The 21,795-nt window shown below is 46.1% G+C and overlaps 1 protein-coding gene across 1 annotated transcript in view; it reads right to left on the reverse strand.

The window, feature by feature from the left end:
* Positions 1 to 12,035: 12,035 nt before the first annotated feature.
* The window catches only part of GALNT8 (polypeptide N-acetylgalactosaminyltransferase 8), a 52,776-nt gene continuing 43,016 nt past the window's right edge, over positions 12,036 to 21,795 (reverse strand). The window contains exons 10-14 of the mRNA XM_010845203.1: positions 20,367 to 20,552; positions 18,620 to 18,757; positions 17,447 to 17,542; positions 16,318 to 16,485; positions 12,036 to 12,179 (exon numbers count right to left, since the gene is read on the reverse strand). Coding sequence (XP_010843505.1) covers positions 12,036 to 12,179; positions 16,318 to 16,485; positions 17,447 to 17,542; positions 18,620 to 18,757; positions 20,367 to 20,552 — 732 coding nt within the window. The remainder of the gene's footprint in view (positions 12,180 to 16,317; positions 16,486 to 17,446; positions 17,543 to 18,619; positions 18,758 to 20,366; positions 20,553 to 21,795) is intronic.

The raw sequence follows: 21,795 nt of genomic DNA on the forward strand, positions 1-21,795 counted from the left end.
AGGATGACGAACAGCATTTGCACAGCCCCCAGAGCCCAGCACCTAGTAGGTGATCAATAAATGTCATCTCGGTTGAGGAGCATATTCCAAGGTGGGGGGCTCCTTTTGCTCTCGGCTGGGAGGTGCAAAGAAAGGCAATGCCAAAGAATGCTCAAACTACCTCACAATTGCACTCATCTCACACGCTATAACGCTCAAAATTCTCCAAGCCAAGCTTCAGCAGTACGTGAACTGTGAACTTCCAGATGTTCAAGCTAGTTTTAGAAAAGGCAGAGGAACCAGAGATCAAATTGCCAACATCTGCTGGATCATCGAAAAAGCAAGAGAGTTCCACAAAAACATCTATTTCTGCTTTATTAACTATGCCAAAGCCTTTGACTGTGTGGATCACAATAAACTGTGGAAAATTCTGAAAGAAATGGGAATACCAGACCACCTGACATGCCTCTTGAGAAATCTGTGTGCAGGTCAGAAAGCAACAGTTAGAACTGGACATGGAACAACAGACTGGTTCCAAATAGGAAAAGGAGTACATCAAGGCTATATATTGTCATCCTGCTTATTTAACTTCTATGCAGAGTACATCATGAGAAATGCTGGGCTGGAAGAAGCACAAGCTGGAATCAAGATTGCGGGGAGAAATATCAATAACCTCAAATATGCAGATAATACCACCCTTATGGCAGAAAGTAAAGAGGAATGAAAAAGCCTCTTGATGAAAGCGAAAGAGGAGAGTGAAAAAGTTGGCTTAAAGCTCAACATTCAGAAAATGAAGATCATGGCATCTGGTCCCATCACTTCATGGGAAATAGATGGGGAAACAGTGGAAACAATGTCAAACTTTATTTTTGGGGGCTCCAAAATCACTGCAGATGGTGATTGCAGCCATGAAATTAAAAGATGCTTACTCCTTGGAAGGAAAGTTATGACCAACCTAGACAGCATATTCAAAAGCAGAGACATTTGTCAACAAAAGTCCATCTAGTCAAGGCTATGGTTTTTCCAGTAGTCACGTATGGATGTAAGAGTTGGACTGTGAAGAAAGCTGAGCGCCGAAGAATTGATACTTTTGAACTGTGGTGTTGGAGAAGACTCTTGAGAGTCCCTTGGACTGCAAGGAGATCCAACCAGTCCATTCTAAAGGAGATCAGCCCTGGGTGTTCTTTGGAAGGAATGATGCTAAAGCTGAAACTCCAGTACTTTGGCCACCTCATGCGAAGAGTTGACTCATTGGAAAGGACCCTGATGCTGGGAGGGATTGGGGGCAGGAGGAAAAGGGGATGACAGAGGATGAGATGGCTGGATGGCATCACTGACTCGATGGACGTGAGTTTGAGTGAACTCCGGGAGTTGGTGATGGACAGGGAGGCCTGGCGTGCTGCGATTCATGGGGTCGCAGAATCGGACACAACTGAGCAACTGAACTGAACTGAACTGGGAGGTGCTGACTCCATCATTACAGACCAGACTTAGTCTTGTGGGTCTATAGTCACTCGAGAACAGTACTAGGAGAACACACACCTAGGAGAACAGAACTTTCTTTCTAACGCACCTGCCTCTGCCTTCTTCCTCTTGGAGCAGCAGCCCCGGTGCTGGCCTGGTTGATGGAGGAAGTGCTCTGTCCCACCTACAACTTGTATCTGAAAGATTCGCCCACACCATCATTCCACAGAGTCATCTTCTAAAGCCTGTACTAGAAATGTCTGTCTTTCAGCAGGTGTCTCCTCTATATTCAGAAATAATGAACTAGTGAAAAAGGCTGGATTTCTTTAAAGTATTAAATTTAAAAATTCAAGCTACACCTGTGTATAAAGTATGATCCTAATTTTAGAAAATGTATATCTTCAGACACATAGATTCAAAGAAAAAAGACAAGAAGGAAATAAGGAGAAATGTATAATTATTACCTGAAAGTGGTTGAATGATGTAGGCTTGTTTGTTTGTTTGTTTTTCCTTTATGTGTTTTGGAAATACTTACAATGGAAAATAAGACCTGAGTATTATTTATCCCTCGGAGAAGGCAATGGCAACCCACTCCGGTGTTCTTGCCTGGAGAATCCCAGGGATGGGGGAGCCTGGTGGGCTGCCGTCTATGGGGTCACACAGAGTCAGACACGACTGAAGCGACTTAGCAGCATCAGCAGCATTATTTATCCTTTTGCTTCTCTATGCATCCCTGAAGGAGAAGGCAGGGTGGAGGATGTTTCTTTTCTTTTTCTCTTTTATATACATTCTTTTTCATCAATCTTCTTTTCCACTATGGCTTACCCCAGGAGGTTGGAATACAGTTCCCTGTGCTATACGGTAGGACCCTGTCCGGCCGTCCTGAATGCGACACTTTGCATCTGCTAATTACAAACCCCCAGTCCAGCCCTCTTCCTGCTCCCCTCCCCCTTGACAGCCAGGAGTCTGTTCTCTCTGTCTGCGAATCTGTTTCTGTTTCATAGATAGGTTTGTTTGTGTCATATTTTAGATTCCACCTATAAGTGTTATCATATGGTATTTGTCTCTCCCTTTCTGACTTACTGCAGTGGGTTACCATTTCCTCCTCCTGGGGATCTTCCCTACCCAGGGATCGAACCTGCATCTCCTGCATTGGCAGGCGGGTTCTTTGCCACTGAGCCACTGGGGAAGCCTTGTAAAAGGACTTTTAATACACTGTTTTCTTTTATTCCAGCTGTGGCTTCAGAGCTGATTTGCATTCCTAGTCTAGAAGTCATTTTTGATCACAAATATCAGGAGTGATGACAGAGTTGAAAGTCTTACTTATCAGAATAAGAGTCCCAGAGAACCCCTGATTGACTCCAAAGCTTCCCCCTTTTAAACTTGGGATGTTTGTCTCTCTTCGTGCCGCTATGTCAGGGGAAAACACTGCCAAATGGAGTTTTTCCATATTTGACTCAAAGCGGGTGGAGGGTTGAAGTTGATCCTTGTTATAACGTTGGTGCCAACAGTTGGCCAGGAATAAGCATTCACAGCCAGATTTTTGAATTCCTGTAACCAGGAGCCCATAATAAAAAGACTCCTACAAACCCCCACCTCTCTTTCTCTCTCTCTCTCTCTCTCTCTCTCTCTGAGGCCTCTGGCCAAGAAAAGCAGGAACCTCTGGAGCCAAAAGGACCCAAGGATGGAGTGGAGAGAGATGAGAGTCCTGGCAAAGAACTCGACGGGGTGCATTTATTCCAAGCATGTCTGAGACAAAGTCTCTCCATTGCTGGACCGGCCAGGCCACTCCCACCTCAGGCCCGGGCAAGCTGGACTTCAGAACGGTTGCTGTTTCGACCACATCGCACTCAGTTGGTGACCAGCCAGCTGGTCTATTTGCCCAAAGAGGCCCAACCCAACCACAGCCACCACCCCACAGAGAACTTGGCTGATTCTTTAAGAACCTCCCTTCCTTGCCTTCTGGATAGAACAGATTCTGGACTGTTTTTATTTTTTTCAACACCCCTGCCCTCCCTCCAGACATAAGCGGGATGTTTAGAAAAGCTCAAGATGGCCAGGGGTCTGCGGTGTGGGCCACTGGTCCCCACTTGGAAAGTAGTTCTGATCAATATCAGTGGATCTACTTCTGCTAAGGCTTTGGATAGAGCCCAGGACTCCTGAACCTCTCTCTCTCTTTCTCTCTCTCTCTCTCTGTCTCTCTCTCTCTCTCTCCCTGAGAGAACTTGGCTACAGGGAGTTCTACAGGGTGAGGTAGAAGATATGCCTTCCCTTTTTAAGGATTTTTCTTATTAGACTTTTAAGAAATCTTTCCCAATCCCAAAAAGTTCAAGGGAGAAAGTAAGTCTCATTTTGCTGTTGTTTGTTCACTAAGTCCTGTCCGGCTCATTGCAGCTTCATGGACTTCAGCACACCAGGTCCTCTGTCCTCCATTATCTCCCAGAGTTTGCTCAGATTCGTGTCCATTGAGTTGATGATGGCGTCCAACCATCCCATCCTCTGTGGCCACTTTCTCAATCTTTCCCAGCATCAGGGTCTTTTCTAATGAGTCAGTTCCTCACATCAGGTGGCCAAAGTATTGGCGCTTCAACTTCAGCATCAGTCCTTCCAATGAATATTCTGGCTCGATTTCCTTTAGGACTTTGCTCTCTTTGCAGTTCAGGGGACTTTGAAAAGTCTTCTCTAGCACCATAATTTGAAAGCATCAGTTTTTTGGTGCTCAGCCTTCTTTATGGACCAACTCTCACATCCATACGTGACTACTGGAAAAACCATAGTTTTGACTATAGGGACTTTTGTCAGCAAAGTGATATCTCTGCTTTTTGCCATGCTGTCTAGGTATGTCATAGCTTTCCTTCCAAGGAACACGCATCTTTTACTTTTATGGCTGCAGTCACCATCTGCTGGGAGTCTGAAGCCCAAGAAAATAAAATTTGTCACTGCTTCCATTTTTTCCCCATCTATTTGCCATAAAGTCATGAGTCTCATAGCTGGGGGTCTTACCCCTTGCAGACCTCTTCTCAGTCTCCTAAGGGCTGGGGTAGGATTCGAAAAAAAAAAAAAGAACTCCTCTATGGAAAACAACCTGTCTGATTAAAGGTCTGTTGGGCAAAGTGTCCATGAGTAAAGACCCCCTCTTGCTCCCTCCAGACTGAACAGAAAGATGCACAAGGGCAAATTCACCACTGATGAATTGAGCCAGTGCCTGCTCCTCTAGAACTGAGTTCATCCCAGAAGCAAAGGTCCTAAGATTTGAGGATGGAGATTGGGAAACCTCAGGCTCAGTGAGAAAGCCAGAGCTGCCCTGCAGGAAATGGATCAGGAGCAGCGGCAGCCACACAGAGGCCCCCTTCTTCCGGCGCTTTCACACGTGCCTGCTTGGCCAATCCCCAGGCTTAGCTATCAGTGTTTTACTACCTGCCACTGCCAGAGCTCCCTGGGGGCTGTTCAGCACCGTGGGGGCTCCTGCAGCAGCTACTAGAGGCAAGACTAGTCCCTGCCCACCCTGCACCTTCCATCACCCCACAGGATCTGCTGCCCTAGGACGTGCAGGTACCGTTGATGCCCACACAGCCACATCCATCCCGCAGGTCCTCCATCACCCAAACTGGCTTTGCAGTGGCCATGCCTTTTGCCCCCAAGTCAATTCTTTTCTGCCCCCTCAGTCCATCCTCCTGTTCCCTAAGCCATGCTGGACAATTCCCAGTGATGCTGTTCCAGTCCAGCAGAGTAAGGCAGGCTCGGCAGTTAGCCAGTTGCCAGAGCAGCAGCCCTCCCAGGACCAGCAACTGGTTACAGTTGTGGAAGATAAGCCATCATCAGGATGGCAGGACCCATGCTTAGAGTGGGCTTCCTTGGTGGCTAAGATGGTAAAGAATCTGCCTGCAATGCAGGAAACTTGGGATCGATCTCTGGGTCAGGAAGATCCCCTGGAGAAGGGGATGGCTACCCACTCCAGTATTCTTGACTGGAGAATGCCATGGACAGAGGAGCCTGGCAGACTACAGTCCATGGGATCTCAAAGAGTTGGACATGACTAAGCGACTAACACTTATGGCTTAGAGTGTGGAGCATCCATCCTGAGGCATCTTCACAGAATCCATAACATGTCCCTGCACCTTCTACCAGTCAGTGACAAAAAACTCCAGCAGCCATTGAAGGCATCCCTCCATAAGGCTGGGGCTGGGACTTTTGGAAGAAAAGGGTTCCCCAAATTATGATACTAGAGCTTTATGTAGAGTCCCCTTTTTTGCCACTGTCGTTGTAACCCATATTTCTAAATTTTTCCCCTTTCCCGCATGGATCAGAGGAGACTGGGGAAGTATAAATACATTTGACTTTATTCAGCCTTCAGCAAAACTCTCTGCCCTGGAGAGAAGCCCTGGAAGATTAAAAAGTCACAGGGAACCAATTGCTTAAGATGGTTACAATTGTGAGAACCACTGTGCACCCGTGGGAAGCCACCAGACACCATATCCAGGCTGCTCCCCATGGGGCCATGGCTCCCCTGGCCGCCCACAGCACAGGGATACATGGACACGAGAAGAAAAGGCTTCTGGGAAAGTAGCTTTGTCAAAGGCATTTTGGAAAGTTTGGCAAACGTGTGACAACATGGCTAGACCTAGAGGACATGATGCTAACTGAGATAAGCCAGACGCAGAAAGACAAATACTGTATCATCTCATTTATATGTAGAATCTGCTGCTGCTGTTAGGTCATCAGCCATGTCCAATTCTCTGCGACCCCATGGACGGCAGCACGCCAGGCTTCCCTGTCCATCACCAACTTCCGAAGCTTGTTTAGACTCATGTCCATCAAGTCGGTGATGCCATCCAACCACTTCATCCTCTGTCATAGAAGGTTAGTTAGTTTCAGACGTCATAGGTTAGTTTTCTAAAACTAACTAAATTTATAGAGGTAGAGAGTAGAATGGTGGGTGCCATGGGTCAAGGAAGGAGGACACAGGGAGAGGATGGTCAATGGGTATAAAGATGCAAGGTGAGTGAGCTCTGGGGATCTCCTCTACAGTCTAGTGTCTACGGCTAATCATTCTGCATTTTTAAAAACTCTGGGGGGCATGTGGGATCTTAGTTCCTCCACGAGGGATTAAACCCAGTCCTAACTGCTGGACCACCAGTGAAGTACCAATAATTCTATATTTTACACTTAAAATTTTCCTGAGAGGATAACACTTACAGTGTGTGTGCTAATAATGATAATAATGGCCAAAGGAAACTTTAGGAGGTGATGGATATCTGTGCTCTTGATAGTAAGGAGGGGTTCCCGGGTGACAATTGTCCCCAGACTCGTTAAACTGTGTGCATTAAATGTGTACATATCAGTCACTCCTCAGTGAAGTGGTTTTTTAAAAAATGTGGCCAAAAAAATTTGGTGAAAAAGAAAAAGGACAATTTAGTAAGAGGAAATCCTGAGAAACGTGATTTGATTGACTATTTAATGGAAACCCTGGACAATAAATTAGGGGCAACCACCTGGGAGGCTCCAGCGCTGTTAAGGTATTATTCCCAATAGTTTATCAACAGGTGTTATCTTTAGGGTTCAGGAACAAAAATTAGAATTTGCGGAATTTTCAGTAACACCCCAAATCTTAAGTTATTGTTTGTTAGTGCCTCAGTCATGTTAGTTGCTCTTTGCAATCCCATGAGCTGCAGCCCACCGGGTTCCTCTGTCCATGGAATTCTCCAGACAAGAATACTGGAGTGGGTTGCCATGCCTTTCTCTGGGGGATCTTCCTGACCCAGGAATGGAACCTGAGTCTCCTGTACTGCAGGCAGATTCTTTACCATCTGAGCCACCAGGGAAGCCCAAGTTATTCTTTAATTATTTCTAAAATTAATTATATTATTTACTCATGGATATCTAAAAAATTGTATACAAAGAAATATTAATTTTAGTTGCATTTATGAAAACTATAGTCTATAGCAAATATTCAAACACTAGAAAACACCAGCAGGATGCCCTGGTAAGTTGGAACTTCTCCTTCCAATGCATGGGGTACAGGTTTGATCCCTGATTGGAGAGCTAAGAGCCCACATGCCTCTGGCCAAAACACATAAAACAGAAGCAGTATTGTAACAAATTCAATGAAGACTTTAAAAATGGTCCAATATGAAAAAAATCTTTAAAATAAACACCAGGAAACATCACGGTGTATTATAATGTAACATTCAGATTTCCCAGTGAGACATTAATAGTTAACAGCACTAGTCAGAATCATACATTGAAATTGCTCTTTTTAAAACTTCCATTTAAATTTTGCTTCCAAAATTTATTATTTCTTGGAACACCATTCATAAGATTTGTGGAAAGCATACAATGTACAAAATGTATTAATAAATTAATAAAATTTATTAGTTATTATTTTATAATAACTACTTTTTAATAACTATTTTATAATAACTACTACAACAATCACTCACCATTAGAGACAGGCAGGTCACAGACACACACACACAACATGGCTATAGCTATATCTTAGAAGATCGACTGGTTAATCATCACTGCTCTTCTTCTGGGTGTTCCTGTCTGGTTTCCAAAACTACCACCCTTGACCTTGGACTCTGTGTGTCAGCGTCTCCTGAACTCATGTTCCACTGCACTTCAGTGGATTCCTTCAGATCAGTAACATCTCTGTGTTACTTGCAAAGCTTTCATTCTTGAAGGAGAATAATAGAGTTTTTTCTTGTTTTCCTGACTTCTCCACTGGTTTTCCTCGAAATTTGAAATTTGGAAAAACACAGAAATTTCCCAAGCAATTCTTTCAAGTAAAGAATTCTCACATGCAGCTCAAAATAAGCTGCAGGTCTGGTGGGGATGGGCCATCAGCAGGGCCCTGGAAGGGAAGTAGGTAGCTTGATGGGGTGGGGGAGGAACTGGGACTTGGGGCTGCAGTCCAACCTCAGGACAAATCACCTGTGAAAACAGGAGCCCATAAGCCTGTCTTCTTCAATTTAGCCTTGGCTAGAAAACATATTGGCTTTCCTGGTGGCTCCATGGTAAAGAATCTGCCTGCCAATGCAGGAGACCCAGGTTCAATCCCTGGGTCAGGAAGATCCTCTGAGAAGGAAATGGCAACCGACTCCAGTATTCTTGCCTGGAGAATCCCATGGACAGAGGAGCCTGATGGGCTATAGTTCATGGGGCCACATACAGTCGGACACAACTTAGCGACTAAACAATAGAAAACACATTGGAAACAGCAGCCCCCAGCCTCATTTAGTAGCCAGTGAAGAAACTTTAAAGAATGAAGAGGACTGACAAGGTGCTTGGAAAAGACAAGTCCTGACTTAACTGTGATGACTTGTCAAAGAAAGAAGGAAAATATTAGGGAAATACTGACACAACGGTTTATATCAATTAAAATGAAAACTACACCTATTTCTTCCTTGTCATAAAGCTGAGTTTCTGCCTAAGGCTCTTTGTTTGGAAGGCCAAACAACTTTCTGGTAATATTGAGAGATTTGATTTTTATAGTTTCAAGGACAGTAGACTTGAAATCCTGACACAGGTTTGCTCTTTGAAACTACACTTGTCAAAATGTTTGTGGGGGCCGGGGGGTACCGTGTTTGTTAAATTATAACAACTTAAAGTCAAGAGAAGTTGATTTATTCACAAGTTCTAGTGATAATTTTTCACCAGAACATTACTCAGTTCAGTTCAGTTGCTCAGTTGTATCTGACTCTTTGTGACCCCAGGGAGCCCGCCAGACTTCCGGAGCTTACTCAAACTCATGTCCATTGAGTCAGTGATGCCATCCAACCATCTCATCCTCTGTCGTCCCCTTCTCCTCCTGCCTTCAGTCTTTGCCAGGACGTTACTGGCCTAACTCTATTCCACTTAATCTTTATAAAAGGACTTTATGGGGCTTCCCTTGTGGTCTAATGGTTAAGAATTTGCCTTGCAATGCAGGGAACACCGGTTCAATCCCTGGGTCGGGAAGATCCCACATGTCACAGGGCAACGAAGCCTGTACACCACAGCTACTGAGCCTGCCCTCTGGAGACCACGAACCTCAACAAGAGAAGCTACTGCGACGAGAGGCGTACGCACAGCAGTTAGAGAGCAAAGCCCACAGGCAGCAGGAGGACCCAGCACACCAAAGATAAATATATTTTTTTAAAGTAAAGGACTTTACAAATTTCCTTAAAATTAGGAAATTAGCTAAAAGCACATTTCCTATTGTAAAAAATGGATTGCAAGGAAAATAAAGGGACTGTGGAGGAGATTAACTTTGGAACTGCTAGAATCTCAGTTTGTTATGATCCAGCCCTCGGCCCTTTATTTCAGGTTTTGCACAGATGAGGAAGGTGCTTGTCCTAAAGACCACTGGATGCTCAAGGCTGCTGTGGATGACACCTGGGACCTGGAGAAAAGGGACCATCAGGCCCGGACACCTGACCACAGTCTCAGGTCCGTCTCTCTTTGGAAAAGTGTCAGAATCCAAGAGCAGCAAGAGGTGCAAACAAGAGAGGCCTGTCCTGTCTCTTTAATCTCCTTTACTCTGGGACAGTTCCTCAGTCAGTCATTGCTTTTTTATGACTGACGCACAAAATATAAAGACCATTTATTTTGAAGAATGTCCCTCAGCTTGGGTTTAAGTGATATTCCCTCAAGATTATAGAATCAGGCTCTATGTTTTGGGAAGAAGACCAAGGCCCTGATACTGCAAAAGACTGAGGGCAAGAGAAGAAGGGGGCAACAGAGAACGAAATGTTTGGATGGCACCATTAACTCAATGGACATGAGTTTCAGCAAACTCTGGGAGTTAGTGAAGGACAGGGAAGCTTGGCCTAAAAGGCACATAACTTCAGAGGCTGAATTCCATGGACTGTATAGTCCATGGGGTTGCAAAGAGTTGGACACGACTGAGCGACTTTCACTTTCACTTTTTCCCCTCTTGCAGTGGAAATCACTATCCATTCAAAAACCGGTCCTCACACTTTTTTATAGCTGCACCCCAGTGGGTAGACCACTCTCCGATGTTTGAGTATATGGGGTTTTTTCCCCAACATTTTGTGATTTCAATTAACACTGCAAGAAATTATTTTGTATGTAAATATTTTCTTGTTTTTGGAGCTATGAATTTCTAGAGGTGGAATTAGTGGCACAAATAGAAAATACATATATAATATTTTTAGATAATGCCAAAGCTTCTTCACTCAGTCATGTCCGACTCTTTGCAACCCCATGGACTGTAGCCTATCAGGCTCCTCTGTCCATGGGATTTTCCAGGCAAGAGTGCTGGAATGGATTTCCATTTCCTTCTCCAGGGGATCTTCCCGACCCAGGAATCGAACCCGGGTCTCCTGCATTGCAGGCAGACGCTTTACCGTCTGAGCCACCAGGGTAGCCCCCCGAAAAGCGTTGTACCAGTTTTCATCCCTACCATCAAAGCATGAGATTGCCTGCTTTTCCAGTCCCGCTAACCAGAATGTGCCATTATACTTTAAAATTTTCACCATTAAGTGAAAAATGATTTCAGTACAGTTTTAAGTTGCATTGCCCTATGCGTGAGGTTAAACAGTTTTTCTTTTAAGAATATTGTGAATTTTGCCCATTTTTCTATTGGGCACATGCTTTAAAAAAAAAAAAAAGAAAAAGATTGGCTATGAATTGCATTTTCCTTTCAAAGTGCTGGGCAGAAGCTGGAAGTTATACATTTGCTTAACATGTATCCTCTTCATATTTCTCATCGTAAATTCTCTAATTGCGGTAACATTTTAGTCCTTGATATGGGTATGGTCACTGAAAACATTTTATCAAGCTGTACATGTATGACTTGTACATTTCTAAAAAGTTACTTGAAAAACCCTGAGCTGACTTAATTCTGTGCTAAATTATGAGTATCTCGTCTGCCCGATGCTTAAAGGAAGCCTGATGATTCCCAGAATCACACCCAAGTAACCCTGATGTGAAAAGATGAAAGGATGTCCTAAAAGGCAAACCCAGCAACACAGCACACACATGTTCTGCTTCCTCTCCCACCCTGATGCCCACTCCTACCAGCTTCTAAGTCCTCATGGAAGCTGACACCCCTAGACGGATCCGCCTAACTCACCACCTATAGGAAAGGATTTATCCAACGGGCAGCAGGAAGGACCCCCTGGTTTTAGTTATTTACCTAAAATCCCTTCTTTGTGTCCCAATAAGTGACGCCCCTCTGTTTCAAGCCTCATTTTCTCCGTAATTTTCAGGGATAGTAGCAGGAAGCAGGTAATCAAGCCTATTAAATGTGATAAGCTCCTTAGAGAAAGACCCTTAAGGGCTTCAGTATTTTTCCACTATATTCACGCACTGAGCAGAGCAGGACTGGCTAGTTATATGTGTCTCCTCATACCCTCAGCCCCTGTGGCAGAGACGGGGTAATCCAAAGAAACCTGCTATGGGGTGTAGGGCTGGCTGGATGGAGGGCTTTTTAAAAAAAAATTACTGGTCGATTTGCACCTTTCAGGATAGGCCTAGCTGAAATTACAGTAAACACACACACACACGCACTTTCTCTCCCCCTTCTCTGTTTTGAGCAGCATTGGGAGCTGTGGCAAGAACCCAGGCTCTCTGAGCATCACTGGACCTCAGTCTGACCCCCAGTTTCGGACAGCGTACTGGATTGTCCACACTTGTGTGGTGCAGGCCTGGAGAACAAGCGTGTAGCCACCCCAGATGTCTTTCTTCATCTCCAGACATCGCTTGGTGATTCTGTTGATAACGGCTCTTCCCTGGATGGAAGGAGAAAGAGTGAAATTATGAACACACCCTGGAAGAACATCCCTTCGCCTACTCCCAGTCTGCCTGCCATGCTCCGATACAAGTCCAAGGGCTCCCTCAGTCCTCTGCAAGTCATCCAGAGGAGACAGGAAGCCGAGCGCAGAGTTAGATCACCCAGAACCTTCTCTCCTCCCCTCAGAGTGAGCTAACCCCAGACCCGGGAGTGAAGAGTGCTGGGCTGGTTCCTCTGTTCTCCTCCACCCCTCCTGAGCTGGAAGCATCAGGTCAGCACAGCTGGCAAGGCAGCCTGCAGCCTGGAGAACCACGGTCCTCTATTAGGTCTCCTTTCTACATCTTCACCACTGAGCTCATGAAACTCATCCGGGCCCTCCCTCCCACCAGCAAGGCTCTCTGGTGGGACAGGAGCAAAAGCCCCATTCAAGAATCTCAGCCTGTTTTCTCCACCTGCTTTCTCCGAGGGGCCGTTTCTGCCCCCTTGTTATGGGGGCTTCACCAGGGTTTACTGCTGGAAACACTGAAGGCTTTAAAGTCAAAGAGTCTGGGTTGAATGCTTGCTCCGTTAATGGAGAGAGAGATGTGGGCAGATGACCGTTCCAGGGTTGATACTGACTGAGCTCTGCCTGACAGAGCAACGGTTCTTAGACATGCAACAGATCTTAGCTCATCTCTGCCTTTCCCCATCCTCACGGGGCCGAGGGAGGGACGGCGTCCTACTCTGTGCCCCCTTGTGCCACCTTCATCACCCCCAACCTCTTTGCTCCTTACCTGCTCACCTTGACACTGAGGGTCATGTCATCTCTCCTGGTCCTGTCCCCCTCTCCTAGCTTTTCTACTCCCCACCCAACTCTCCACTGCTTTGCAGGAATCTGCCTCAGTGCCTGGGTCAAACAGTTCCCTATAGCCTCAGAGTTCACAGCATCCAGGCAGATGTCTGGTGAGAAGTTCACTGCTCCCCATCCATGACCTACCCCTCCCCACGTATTTCCTTGACACCAAGCAGAGCTGCTGCTGTTTAGTCGCTCAGTCGTGTCTGACTCTTTGCAACCCTATGGACTATAGCCCGCTAGGCTCCTCCGTCCATAGGATTCTCCAGGCAAGAATCCTGGAATGGGTTGCTGCTCTCTACGATGCCAAGAGCTGACTCATTGGAAAAGACCCTTATGCTGGGAAAGATTGAGGGCAGGAGGAGAAGGGGACGGCAGAGGATAAGATGGTTGGATGGCATCACTGACTCAATGGACATGGGTTTGAGTGGACTCCAGGAGTTGGTGATGAATAGGGAGGCCTGGCGTGCTGCGATTCATGGGGTCGCAAAGAGTTGGACACGACTGAGCGACTGAACTGGACTGAACTGAACGTCCAAATCTCTGCTCCCTCTCTGACCCCCGCATTCGTGCCTCTCATCTCTTCCAACCACAGGCTGCCCCCAATGACCCTGCTCCCCCAGTCTCACCTGACTGCTCCCTCGCCACCTGGGTCTCTCTCGGCCACCTCCACACCTCCCTGGGTGTATCCATCCAGCATCGGTCATTCAGGGCTGCCCTCCCATTCTTCAACTGCCTCCATCACTCCCATCGCTCCATTCTCTGGGCCCCATTCCTGGACCACAGAGTGCTCCTGGAGAGGGTCCATTAACCGAGTAGCCTGTCCCCAGAAGTGCCTGTAGCAGCCTGGCCTCAGAGCTTGGCTGACTTCTGCAGGCTCCTAGCCCAGGCCTCCTCAACACACTTTTACCCCTCAACCACCTTCACTAAACGCCTTTATTTGTTCCTTTGTCAAAAGACCTTGCTTCCAGCCAATCTAGCCCCACCCCAAGTGCCATGAGCAATCTCAGGGGTGGTCTCAGAGGACTGCCCTGTCTCTGTCTCTGCTGTCAGCCTCCCTGTGCTCGGAGCCCAGCCATCCCTAATGCTGAAGAAACACCCTTCCTGTCTAACATCCTTCTCTTATTTCTCCCTCTTGGCAGATTCCTTTCCTACTGACTTTAAATATATCCAAATGTTCTAATATTCGAGAAGGGAAAAAAAGCTCCTAACTCTACCATCTTTTTCAACCAACACTCAGTATTTTTCTCCCTTTAAGAATCAAACTTACCAAGCAGTGAGGCAAAAACAATGGATATGATTCTGTGTTTGAATCCTGGATACGCTGTGTGACCTGGGGGATGTTGTTTGACTTCTTTGTGCTTTAGTTACTTCACAGATAAAGTTGAGCAAATGGTAATACATCTCTTATAAGATTTGGGTAAGTATTAAATTAGGTAGTGTTTATTCCAATGTTTGGTACTTAAATATATACTCAATAAATCTTGGTTATTACAATGTATAGGCTTCCTTGGAGGCTTAGTGTGTAAGAAACCATCTGCCAATGCAAGAGGTGTGGATTTGAACCCTGGATTTGGAAGATCCCTTAGAGGAGGAAATGGCAACACACTCCGGTATTCTTGCCTGGGAAATCCCAAGGACACAGAAGCCTGACGGGCTACATTCCATGGGGGTCTCAAAAGAGTCAAACATGACTTGGTGACCAAACAACAACAAAAATCACCCTGATACAGACCATTATCTCTAATGAACTCAGACCAAAAAAAAAAAAAGACTTCAACAAAATACTTGAAAAACTGTGCACGTTCAGTTCAGTTGAGTTGCTCAGTTGTGTCCAACTCTTTGTGATTCCATGGATTGCAACACACCAGGCTTCCCTGTCCATCACCAATTTCCAGAGCTTGCTCAAGCTCGTGTCCATCACATCGGTGATGCCATCCATCCATCTCATCCTCCGTGCTCCCCTTCTCCTCCTGCCTTCAATCTTTCAAAGCATCAGGGTCTTTTCCAATGAATCAGCTCTTCACATCAGGTGGCCAAAGTATTGGAGCTTCAGCTTCATCATCGTTCAGAATTTCCTTTAGGATGGCCTGGTTGGATCTCCTTGCAGTCCAAGGGACTCTCAAGAGTCTTCTCCAACACCACATTTCAAAAGCATCAATTCTTCGGTGCTCAGCTTTCTTTATGGTCCAACTCTCACATCCATACATGACTACTGGAAAAACCGTAGCTTTGACTATATGGACCTTTGTTGGCAAAGTAATGTCTCTGCTTTAGGTATGTATGTATGTTTTCCTGGAGACAGTCCATAGCATTCCTCAAGGGGTTATTAGCTTTAAGACTCATTGCTAGATAAGTCCTTGTCTCTTGTCTCATGTCTCATGTCTCCATGTCTGTGAACCTAACACAGCACCAAGATGCTCAAAGATACTCTCACGGCAAAACATTGCCTACCCTCGTCCCTCAGGACATCCCATTCCTGTCAATGTGGCTTAAGAACGTAGCCTCCCCACATAGTAGATTCACACATAGATCGTGGTCAGGCGCATCCCTCAAGCCACTGCAACGTGACTCCTGCAGCATTCCCTCTACCCTGTTCTTAGTCAACTGACGATGAGGTTAAATCAGAGCTTTTACTTCAGTTCCTGTTGATTTTCAGCCCAATGCTCCAGACTCTCTGATGATCACAAAAGCTAATATTGTTGAACCCTCTATATGAGCCACGAACCATAATTGATTTACACACATCATCTCATTAAGTCATCTCCACAGATTTGTAAAGTAGAAATTATCATCAAGATGAAGAAACTGAGTCTCAAAAAAGGATAGCAGAATAGCTAAAGAAGACCGAATTAGGATTAGAAGGCAAACTCTGAATTAAGTTACAACAGATTCCAATATTTTTTACCTTGGCCATGCCACTTGGGTCAACACACTCAGTATTTTATGCCCAGTGTTTCATGCTCAGACTAGAAAAATTTCTAGGCTTTTCCCTACACACTGCCACAAAACTAGTCTTTCAAAAACACTACCAGATCAAACCTGAACTTCTCAGACTATATTGTTTTTCGTCCTTGTTGTTGTTGTTGTTGCGACTACAGAATGAAATACATCAGGCTCCTCTGTCCTCCACTATCTCCCAGAGTTTGCTCAAATTCATGCTTACTGAATCAGTGATGCTATCTTCTCCAGCATCACAATTCAAAAGTATCTATTCTTCAGCGCTCAGCCTTCTTTATGGTCCAGCTCTCAGACTATACATTAATATATTTATCTTTAAAAGAAACAAAAACATGTGACTCACCGGTTTAAAATCCCAATGTATGTTCAGTCGGTCTTTGACTGCCTTGGAACATGGCTCTAAAGTGGGCTTCTCCCCTTTACCGGGGTCTGTCAGACAGCGATCATCAGCGTCTCTCTGTGCAATCAGTGGTCCCACATAGAATTCCCCAGTTACGTGATAGTAGACGTTCTGCAAGAGAACAAAGGGATCTGCCATGGACACTCAGTCAGGGATGCCCTTGACCTCACAGAGGACATAAAGACTGCCTTGGGTCCCTTAGACACCCAGTCACCATGGAGGAATCCTTGAGCATTCCTGGGTAACAAGGAGTCTCCTCTGTTCCCTTCCCCATCCCCAGCTGATTCGAGAAAGAAGACCAGGCATGACAAAAAGACACTAGCCTGCTTCCTTCCACAGGGCTCCAATAGAATCATTTCCTACTGGACGAGGGAGCTTATCTTGGAAAATAGAAGCAACACAACTCAACTTCAGAAGCGGTCATTATAAACCCCAGCTAAGGACTTGTTGTCAGAAAACCTTTCAAATGCTCAATCACTCCCTACCTTGCTCTGTGAACTTGGACAAACTGGTTGTTTTCGTGTCTCTGGTTTTTTTTTTTTTTCCCAATGTTATCTACCCTGCAGACCTCAAAAGGTTCCCGTGAGGGCAACATGCAAAGTAACATGAGAGCTGGAAAAAGTCCCCTGGGTGCGCCCTCCACGTGGTCCCCGATCTCTCCTACCCCACGGAGGGGCTTCCATTCAGCTTCTCTCTTCCCTAACCCTCTGTTTCCTTCTCTATGGAAGAAGCCACAGGGAGCATCACCTGTCCACCTTCCAAGACATACAAAGGGCAGCAAGAGGATGGCAGGGGGCAGGGGAGGAGGAGGAAAGGAAGGGATTGGAGGTTGTTTTCAGTGAAGGTATTGCCATAGAGAGTGCAGTCTTTCTAAGCACCCTTCCTGTACCTGAGATGGAATGACCTCTCAGGTGAGCTCGGAAGGGCTGAGTTACAAGCACAAGTTTGGGCTTCTCCTTGACCCACTACCCAGGCCACTCAGCTCCTGTCTCCCCATCACCTAACACCAAGTCCAAACCTGCCAGGGGCCGAGCTACAACAGACTGACCAGGGGGCCGGAGCAGGACGATACCTGGGAATTGTATTGATGGCAGTAATGCATGATGGGGGTGTTGCCTGGAACAGCTCCCTGGTCCAGGCAGACGCGTTCATCCAATGTGTTTTTCATCTGAGGGAGCAAAGCACACAGCAACAAGGTTGGAAAGAGCCAGAGAAGGAGGTTCCCCGACCCTCCCAGGGCCCTGCACCTTTGCCAGTACTCCAAGAGTACCCAAAAGGGGCAAGGGTTTGAGATCCTGGCAACCACTTTCTAAGCACTAGACAAATGCCGAAGCGAAACTCTGCTGTGATGCGCTTCCTGGGAATGAAGCAGGAAAGAGACAGAACAGGCTCCATCTTGAAAGCAGGACTCCATCTTGGGCCAGACTGTGGACTTATATGAGCTATATGCCCAGTATCTATGGAAACAACATACCAACTGGAAAACCAGACCCCCCGGATGGAAGAGACCCACGGCTTGTACCTAGACTCCCCATTGCCTAAAAAAAATACCCTAGTTATCTGTGTAACCAAATAGAATCATAAATTCTATTATGCTTATTGGAGTATGACCACAGGCTTATTGATAATTGTCCACTGTTAGCTACCTAGGCTTAAGGCATACGGATCACGGATTAACTTTGATTGTATCTTTCTTTTCCTTTGTTCAGACTAGTTTCAGGGAATTTGGGGAGGGGGGTTTGGGCACGTACACTTAGGATATGTAAGGTTTTCACAAAAACTGGTCAGGGTCCTTGGCTAAGAGGAGACTCTGCCTTGGGCCCACGGTGTAATAAACTGCACTCCACTATCTGCATTGTCCTTCTGAGTGAGTTTGTTTCCCAGAACTCGTAGCTACAACAGGAACATCCACTCCTCAGACCGTTATAGCACAGGTAAAGGAAGGGCTCTTATACCCGCATTGAGAGGGGTGAGGCCACACACCCTGGTGGATCGAGGAACTGTGAGGGTCAGAGCAAGGGCTGATGTTTACAAGCTAAGGAACCAGAGACAGAGGGAAGGAAAAGGAGACTGGAGAGTGAGAGAGGAAAGAAAACCAAGAGGGTTGGAGGAGAGAGTTGGGGGTAGGAAGAGAATGGGGGGAATGGGTTTTGAAAACCCTTGTTCGGAAAGTCATGAGACTCAGATCTCTTCATCTTTTACAGGCAAATGTTTAAAACCTGCAATGCAGTTTCATAAAACGTACTCTTCCATAGGCCACAACACTGCGGACTGGTTTCAGGAGAGGATAAACATTTTTCAGATACCAGTCAAAAGTTTTGCATTTCAGTTTCTTCCGGAGTGCCATTCTGGAAGAAATGTCTCCAAAATCGATTCCAGAGTTCTGCAAAGAAAACATGGAACATGGTTGCACTCTGTAACACCCTGGACTCCACCATGTGGGTGTGCTCAGATGTGTCTGACTCTGTGCAACCCCATGGACTGTAGCCTGCCAGGCTCCTCTGTCTATAGGATTTCCCAGGCAAGAATACTGGAGTGGGTTGCCATTTCCTCCTCCAGGGAATCTTCCTGACCCAGGAATCGAACCTGTGTCTCCTGCATTAGCCAGCAAGTTCTTTACCACTAAGGCATCAGGGAAACAGATAGTGCAGGAGGGAAGCAAGTATTTTCCTGATTCCCTGTAAGATAACCTTTCTCATGTATAGTTTTCCAGGGAAATTGGAAGAAGCTTGACCCCTAGGAATTTCTGCTGGTCTCAGAGGCACTTTCAAGGCTTGCGTATCCAGGTTTATATCTCATCAGTAGCAAGCTGATGCAGACTGCTCCTGTTTGAGATGATATGCACATCAATCAGGCACAAAATGGTTCTCATGATGGCCAGGAAAGGCTCCCAAAAGGAGCATGCTGGCCGCAAGACTGGGAGGTTAAAGGAGATGTCCTAGAAGTGGTATCTGTGGGGAATCAAAGTGGAAGGATGCTTGAACCCAGAGCCGCAGCTCAGGGACAGAGACAGCATGTCACATCAGCCTCAGGGACTAAGGCCAACCATGCGACCTTAGCCAAGGAGGCTTTCCTTGTTCACGTGTGTCCAGTAGAATTACACGGCCTTCTACCACCATTCCTCACCCCACCGCCGTGTTCGTTTTCTCTTAAGACAGTGAATCCTTGTCCACTCCTGCCCCACGAGGAATCCCCTGGTATAGATGATGGATGAAGAGCACAGAATCTAGAAGTTTCCTTGGTTTGAATCCCATCTCTGCTCTTAGGACCTTCTTACTTTAACCGGCTTTTCCCCTTCCATTCTCTGTGTGTCCGTCTCTTCATTGATAAACTTAGAATAATAAAAAATAAACCTTATGCCAGAGCTACGTGATGATAGCCATGCGTGCCAGAAACTTAGTCCTGGGACACAAACGCGAATGCCATTGCCCTCACAGGGAGGACGTGACTTCAGGTCTTTAGGGCTGGAGTGGCCCTGTTGCAGAGAGAAGCCAATTCTGACTCCAGGCTGAAACTGCTTCTTTGACTTGCTTTCCCTTGCTCTTGTTGTAATCACACCTAATGGGCTGCCTCAGAGAATCCTGCCCCTCTGCCTGACTCTTAAAGTGCGTCTGTTGAGAAACCTGTCCACCCGTGGATGGCAGGAAGGAAGAAATTAACACACTCCTTGCCTAAGGCTTGCAGTCCTAGGAGATGTTTGCAAGATTAATGGCCTCTTTACTTTGTTTCCTCACCTTCCTCCCCTCCATCTCTGATCTATAATAGAACGGGACATCCAGACGGCATAAGATGGCTACTTTGAGACATTCCTTTGCCGTCTTCTGGTGAATAAAGTCATATTCCTTGCCTCAACGCCTCATCTCTTGGATTCATTGGCCCATCGTGCCATGAGCAGCCTAAGCTTGGGCTCTTGTCCCTTCCCATTCCCACCAGGACCACCTCCCTTTCCTCCTCCTCCATCCTTCTCAGCTTCTGTCCCATCCAGGACGAACCTGGAGAGGTATGTTCCAGGCCATGTAGACCATGTCTTTGTACTCGTCCATCCAGATTTCAGCCACTCTCAGGGCGTTCCGCTTCAAGGGAATTCTCAGGTCTAAAGAGTAGGGCTTGTGGTGTCTCTCCAGGTGGGCGACTCGGGAGCAGGGCAAGACTTCAATCTTACCTCCACATTGCCACACCTGCAAGGGAAGGAAAAACAAAATCGCCCGGGCAAGCTGGACACGCAGACGTAAGAGCACAGCCTGTTGACGGGGACACCACTCTTCAGAACCACTTTTTAAAGAGTGTAGGGACTTCCCCGGCAGTCCAGTGGTTAAGACTCTACGCTTCCACTGCAGGGGGTGAGGGTTTGATCCCTGGTCGGGGAACTAAGATCCCACATGCCTGGTAACCAAAAATCCAGAACATAAACCAGAAGCAATATTGTAAAAAGTTCAATAAAGACAGAAAATGGTCCACATTAAAAAAAAAATTTTTTTAATAGAGTGTAAATTCAGTCCTTCTACCTGTCTCTATGAGCCTCCCAACCTATTCATTGAAAAAATAGTGCTCCTCTCCTTATCGCTCAGAAGCTCCAGAATCCCACCAGGTGTAGGCTCTGGCCCACAGGAACTGTGAGATAATCAATGGATCTTGCTTTGAGCCACTAAGTTTGTGATAATTTTGTTACACTGCAATTGATAACTAATACAGGTAATTCTTGACCAAGAGATACCCTGACTTATGATCTAGTCGTTAACATTCTTTCTTCTTATCCTGATGGAAACACACATACTTGTCAGTCCATACATTCTAATATGTGGCTTAAAATATTTAAAAATACTGCCTTTGTCCCAGTAGACGATAGAACTAGTAGATGTAGATTTAGGGAAACACTAGCCTGTTGGGGGCCAGAGTGAGGTACTCCGCCCATGGCAAAGGTCATGAGGAAGGAGGCCGACATACGCAAAGGCTGGATCGAGCCTCAGGAGTCCCCCTGGAAATCCTTGAGCATCTACCCCCATAACCAGAGCCTGCCTACTTTACTACTTTGTGCTCTCACCTACACCTCTGATTTTACGGGGGGCTGTCTCCCACCACCTCTTTCGGAGAGGGAGTTAACTTAGAGCTCCAGTTAACAATAATTCCTGGGCATGATAGGAGTGTTTCAACCTACAAACTCCTCTGAAGTTTCTCTAGCCTGCCTGATGGGCTTGTCCGGCCACATGTGATTGCTCACAGCCTCCCAACCGTGAGAGGCACGAGATGCTTTAAACCTTCTAAAAACAGGTTCCTTAGAAAAGTTAGAAAACTATAAGTATAATGGGCTGATTAGAAATTGTATTGGTGAAGGGTTTTTCATTTGTTGAGCCAATGTTTGTTGCTAAGTCTCCATATCCCCTGCCCTTACACACATTAATGAATATATAGAAGAAATAAGTA

This window comes from Bison bison, unplaced genomic scaffold, assembly GCF_000754665.1.
Source record: "Bison bison bison isolate TAMUID 2011002044 unplaced genomic scaffold, Bison_UMD1.0 scf7180017864213, whole genome shotgun sequence".
Classification (NCBI taxonomy): domain Eukaryota; kingdom Metazoa; phylum Chordata; class Mammalia; order Artiodactyla; family Bovidae; genus Bison; species Bison bison.